Source organism: Trichosurus vulpecula, chromosome 5, assembly GCF_011100635.1.
Source record: "Trichosurus vulpecula isolate mTriVul1 chromosome 5, mTriVul1.pri, whole genome shotgun sequence".
Taxonomy (NCBI): Eukaryota; Metazoa; Chordata; class Mammalia; order Diprotodontia; family Phalangeridae; genus Trichosurus; species Trichosurus vulpecula.
Window position 1 is genome coordinate 207,781,504 of NC_050577.1, and position 6,000 is coordinate 207,787,503.

Here is a 6,000-nt window from a genome sequence, read left to right on the forward strand (position 1 = left end):
CTACCAGATGTGAATCCAGGGGTTATTTTCCCAGCAGAGAAGACATACCTTGGAAACGATGAAAAGGTCCTCCCGTTTCACAGTGCCCTCCTTAATCTTTTGCTGGATACCTTCTCCTACCTCCTTTTCATTGTGATAAAAAAAGGCACAGTCAAAGTGGCGGTAACCCACGTCTATGGCAACCTTTATTGCTTCACTCACTTGATTTGGAGAAGACTGCAGCATGAGAAAAATAAAAATAATTCCACTGTATTCATTAGATTTCCCACCCTAGTCATGCCCTTTTAGCTTTAGTTCTAGAGATCAGTGAATAGGTGAAAAATTAAACCTATAGGTACATCAATAAGACTTAATGAAGGAAAATACACAGAATTAAAATCAACAAATATCTATTAAATGTGCTATGTACTGTGATAGGCACTGTGGATCCAAGTATAAAGTACAAAAGAATCCCTCCTCCCAAGGGGTTTACAAGAAATACACATAAAAATACTTACAGCACAAATATAAAGATATTTACATTTATATATAAATACATATGTTTATATGTATTTGTATAATGCATATATAGTATACATATATATATTTATATATGTATATATACATGCATACACAAAACAAGGTAGTTTGGGAGGAAGGGCACTGGTAGTTGAGGGGAATCAGAAAAGGCTTCATGCAGAAGATGGCACTTGAGCTGCAATTTCAAGGAAGAAAGAGACCTTCTGAGGCAGAGATCAAGGTCAGGGTCCCATACCTCAAGGAGTTTACAGTCTAGTTAGTGAAACACCAGAAAGATAATTATAAACAATAAAAAGCAGTGCAAATATTGAGGTGAATCACACACAATCTGATGCACTTGTTCAGAAGAGCAGAGCAGCAAGGGGGTACAGTGGAGTCAGGAAGACTCACCCTCTTCCCACTGTCCATGGAAAACATATTGTTTCTTCCTACTTCCACTCCTATGCTCATGGTTTTCCCACTGCCTAGAATATCCTCCTTCTCTTCTCTGTCTCTGTGATTTCTGTCCTTCCTTCCAATCCTAGTTTATAGTCCATCTCCTCCTCAAAGCTTTCCTTCACCAATAGGCAACAGTTTCTCTCTTCTGAACTATGGTTGTTCTTGAGTCATTTCACTCTTGTTCAACCCTTTGTGACCTGATTTGGGGTGTTCTTGGCAGATAAAGAAACTGAGACAAACAGTGTTAAGTGATTTGCCATAGGTCAATAAGTATCTGAGGCTGGACTTGAACTCAGGTCTTTCTGACTCCTGGCCCAGTGCTCTATCCACTGCCCCACTTAGCTGTACCTCCTGCTTATTAATATCAATTGAGGTAAAAAACAGTGATTATGTAGGCTTGGCAGTCCTGACATGGAGGGACATGGAGGATGATCAACAAAGTCTGAGTCAAAGAGAGATTCCCTATAAATGGCAAAGTCTCCAGATGTTCCTATTTGTGGATGACATTATGCAGATTGCATCAAGTCCAAGAAAACTGCCATGAAATGAAATCCAAAGTCCCTTTAACTAAAGACCTCTATCTAGCCATTCAGGGAAAACCAAGTCAATAAAAAATGCCTGCTGTCCGGACTATGACATTCAGTTAGATAAATACTCCACAGATTTAGCTGGGTCCATCAGCACACATATTTTGGACTGAACCTGCATACGGATAATAAACTAGACTCAGGATTGAATAGGAGGGGGAAAAGTAGACTAGATTTCACTTGAGAAATTGTACATAGCTATTAATGACCCCAAAACTTCTCTTTGTAAAAGAGGCTGATCTTTTTAGCACCAATATTATTTCAGCCTCCAAAGAATTAAAGTAATTGGTCACCCAAAGGGTAATGAAGACATATATAGCATCACTAAACCACATAGCATAATACCTCTGAAGACTTTCACACCGGAAGTGACATTAAAGATACCATCAAAGAGGTGCATGACTGCAAAAGGAGGTAGGCCAGTTACACAGCAAGAGTAAGAAGGGATGGACAATACATGTGCTCCACTGGCAGCCTTATAGTGTCAAGATATCTATGGAAAGGCCTTCAGCAATTCAGGTAAATCCCTCATGCAGGACAGACGGAAGGCTGTGAAAATGGGAAAAAGAGATGTAGAGTTTGAGGACACGTGGATGGCTTCCTAAATGAAACACTACAGGAAGTATCCGTGTTAAGGAATTCTCAGTTCTCAGTTAAAAACTGAAGTAATATGAGGGCAAAGGGGGAAAATCATATAAGGTAAGATGGCAACTAGAGATCTGCAATCTGCTTTGGTATACAGATGCCACTCTGAGTCAGCATGAGTAGGATCATGGGTCTCTAACTCACTTCCTAGGCCTCAAACTGGAACAGGTGAGATACACAGCCAAACCTGGTCCTTACATCATAAGGGAATGCTCTCAGGCTCTTTATGCTATTAAAATAACCCAGGGTAAACTCAAGATGGCAGAGTAAGAGAAAGCATTTTTGCCTAGCTCACCCAGACTGAATTCTGATCAGGAAAGCCAAGAAAAAGTCACAGTGAGTCACTTTTCCAGCCTAGGGAGACAGGGAGACATTCTCCTTAGGGAGACAGACAGAGCGGTCTGTGGCCAGCCAGTATGGGAGCTGTCCAGAAGACTGCTTGTGGAGGCAACAAAGAGGAGCATTCCAGCACCTAGGGACAGAAAGGGGACCAAGACAAAAAACACCAGGGCTGAAAGAGATCCCAGAGGATACTCGAACTAGCACTGAGTATAAGAATGGGTACCATCTGGCAGCTTTGTTGACCATTAACCAATTTTTGGGTAAAAGATCCAGGGAGAAGAGGTGTGTTCACAAGGTACCTTAGCTATGCACTAAGCAAGGAACAAATTTTGGAAGCACAGCAATAAAAGTTACATTCAGTGAAGGGCCTCTGAAGCATAAATTAAAAACTAATTAGAAACTAAATAACGTTATCCTAAAGAATGGGTGGTCAATAAACATTCATAGCAACAATAATTTCCTTATTGCTACTGGTAACAATGATATGACATACAAAAAATCTGTGGGATACAATCAAAGCATTACTTAGGGAAACACATCAGTAAAAGAATGAAAAAGAATACTGATGAATTGGGCAAGAAACCAAAAAAACTAGAAAACCCACCAATTTAAACTCCCAATTGAACACCAAGATAGAAATTCTGAAAATCAAAGGAAAGATTAACAAAATTAAAAGTAAAAACCCCATTTAACTAATAAATAAAACTAGGAGTTGGTTTTTTGAGAGAAAAAAACATAATAAAACAGATAAGCCATTACCTAATTTGATTTTTAAAAAAGAATATCATTATCAAAAGTGAAAAAGGTAAATTCACAACCAATGAAGATGAAAGAAAAGCAATTATTAGGAGTTATTCCAACCAACCACATACCAATAAATCTGACAACTGAAATTAAATGGATGAATATTTACAAAAATATAAATTGCACAGAGGGGAAAACCCTCAGAGTTTCTGGCCAAAACAGAAACAATTGCTATTTACATTCACTCTGGGCCAATTAGGGCCCAAACAATGACCAAGTAGAGCTTGGCCAGATTGGTATTTTTTTTAAGTAGATAAAAGAGGTTATTCTCTGCCTCATTTTTTACCTAGCCTTAATCACTGACTGGGTATTGTCTCAGTCAAACAGAGACCTTTAGCTTAAAAAGGCCAAAGTCTCCCACTGCAGCCAGTGCCATCTCCAATGGTTCTGATCTATATCTTGCCACTAGACCCAGATGGCTCTAGAGGAGAAAGTGAGGCTGGTGACTTTGCACAGTACTCCCTCACTTAAATCCAATTCACTTGCATGTCACAGCATCACCTCCCTGATGTCATGGTCCTCTATGAGAATGAAGGACAAATAATAACAACAAAAAATTGCACAGATTAACAGAATAGGAAATAGAATATTTAAATAATTCTATCTTAGAAAAAGAAATTGAACCAATCATAAATGAACCCCTTAAGGAAAAAAATCCCAGGACTAGATGGATTTACCAACAAATTCACAGGTAAAGAAGGAATCCTACCAAATTCCTTCTATGACACCAGAGAAAGAAAATTATAGGCCAATTTCCCCAATGAATTTTGATATAAAAATTTTAAATAAAATACTAAGAAGGAAATTACAGCAATATATCACAAAGATCATATTATGACCAGACTGGCTTTGTAAATGAATGAAGGGTTGGTTTGATATGAGAGAAGCCATTAATCATAATTGACTATATCAAACCAACAAAAATCATATGATTATTACAATAGATGCAGAGAAAATTTTTGACAAAACACAATATCACTTCTTATTAAAAATACTAGAAAGCACTGGAATAAATTGAGTTTTCCTTAAAATCATAGGTAATATCTATCTAAAGCCAAAAGCAAGCTGTAATGAGAATAAGCTAGAAACCATTCCAACAAGATGGGGGTTGATGCAAAGATGTCCATTATCATCACGACTATTCAATATTGACTATAAGACATGAAAAAGAAGTTGAAGGAAATAATGAAGAAACAGAAGTGTCACCCTTTGCATATGATATGTTGGTTTGCTTGGAGAACCCGAGTAAACTGAAAAATAATTGAAATAATTAACAACTACAGCAAAATTTCAGGATATATAAATAAACCCACACCAATCATCAGCATTTCTATATATTATAAACAAAATCCAGCAGGAAGAGATAGAAAGAGAAATTCCATTTAAAATAACTATGGACAAAAATGGGAAAAGGACCCACTTGTACAAAAATATTTATAGCAGCCCTTTTTGTGGTGGCCAAGAACTGGAAATCAAGGAGATGCCCGCATGGTATATGAATGTAATGGAATACTATTGTCCTATAAGAAATGATGAGCAGGCTGACTTCGGGAAAACCTGTGAAGACTTACATGAACTGATGCTGAGTGAAGTGAGCAGAACCAGGAGAACACTGTACACAGTAACAGCCACACTGTGCGATGACTGACTTTGATAGACTTAGCTCTTCTCAGTAATGCAAGGACCTTAAACTTTTCCAAAGGACTCAGGATGGAAAATGCCATCCACATACAGAGAAAGAACTATAGAGTGGGGATGCAGATAAAAGCAGGCTCTTTCCTCTTTTATTTCCTCTCTCATGGTTTCTCCCATTCTTTATAATTCTCCCATGCGACAAGACTAATGTGAAAATGTGTTTAATAGGAATGTAGGTGTAGAGCCCATATCAGATCGCATGCTGTCTTGGGGAAGGAGGTGGGGAGGGAGGGAGGGAGAGAAAATTTAACACTTATGGAAATGAATGCTGAGAAATGAAAATAATATTAAATAAATAATATTAAATTAAATTTTTAAAAATGTTAAAAAAAAAACTACGGACAGAATAAAATAACACATGCCACAGAAACTATATAAACACAGTTACAAAACACTTCACATAAATAAAGACACCAGTGAGCAGGGGCCGAGGGGACATTGGAACACAAGCCTTCTGCCGCCCGCACGAAGTGGCCAAAGGTGAAAATGACTCTCGGAGAAGGGAAGGAGCGGGAATAACCACGGAAGGTGACCGAGCCTCCCCCCGGCCGATCGCGGCCAGCCACCCGCCATCAAAAGGTGCGGCCAGAGCCCAGGCAGCACGAGCCGAGAGCCTCTGGCTCAGCGGGGCAGGCCAACCTCCCCTCCCCCCTCTACCTTCCAGGTGCCGAGACCGAGGATGGGGATTTTCTCCATCTTACTCCAGGCTCGTCCAGCCGATCACTGAGCGACTCCACCCGCGAACCTCTGGAGTCAGGAAGGGACTAAGTGCTTTATGATTGGCTGTTTGGAGGCTGCTCGGGCTTCGATTCATTCATCCGTTCATTCATTCATTTATTTTACCCTCTTTTTTGCTGGGTGGTGGCTAAAAACACCTGCAACATCAATTTGGTGCGACCTGCGACTAGACCACGTTGTTTTTGGGATGCTTCAATTTAGCTGTTTCCAAATGGAGACAAAAGCATGAAGT

At 39.3% G+C, this 6,000-nt stretch overlaps 1 protein-coding gene across 1 annotated transcript in view; it reads right to left on the minus strand.

Moving 5' to 3' along the window:
• The window catches only part of LOC118850800 (1,5-anhydro-D-fructose reductase-like), a 30,210-nt gene extending 24,450 nt beyond the window's left edge, over nucleotides 1-5,760 (minus strand). Inside the window, exons 1-2 of the mRNA XM_036760455.1 lie at nucleotides 5,688-5,760; nucleotides 49-216 (exon numbers count right to left, since the gene is read on the minus strand). Of these exons, the coding sequence (XP_036616350.1) occupies nucleotides 49-216; nucleotides 5,688-5,726 (207 nt within the window). The 5' untranslated portion in view covers nucleotides 5,727-5,760. The remainder of the gene's footprint in view (nucleotides 1-48; nucleotides 217-5,687) is intronic.
• Nucleotides 5,761-6,000: the final 240 nt, after the last annotated feature.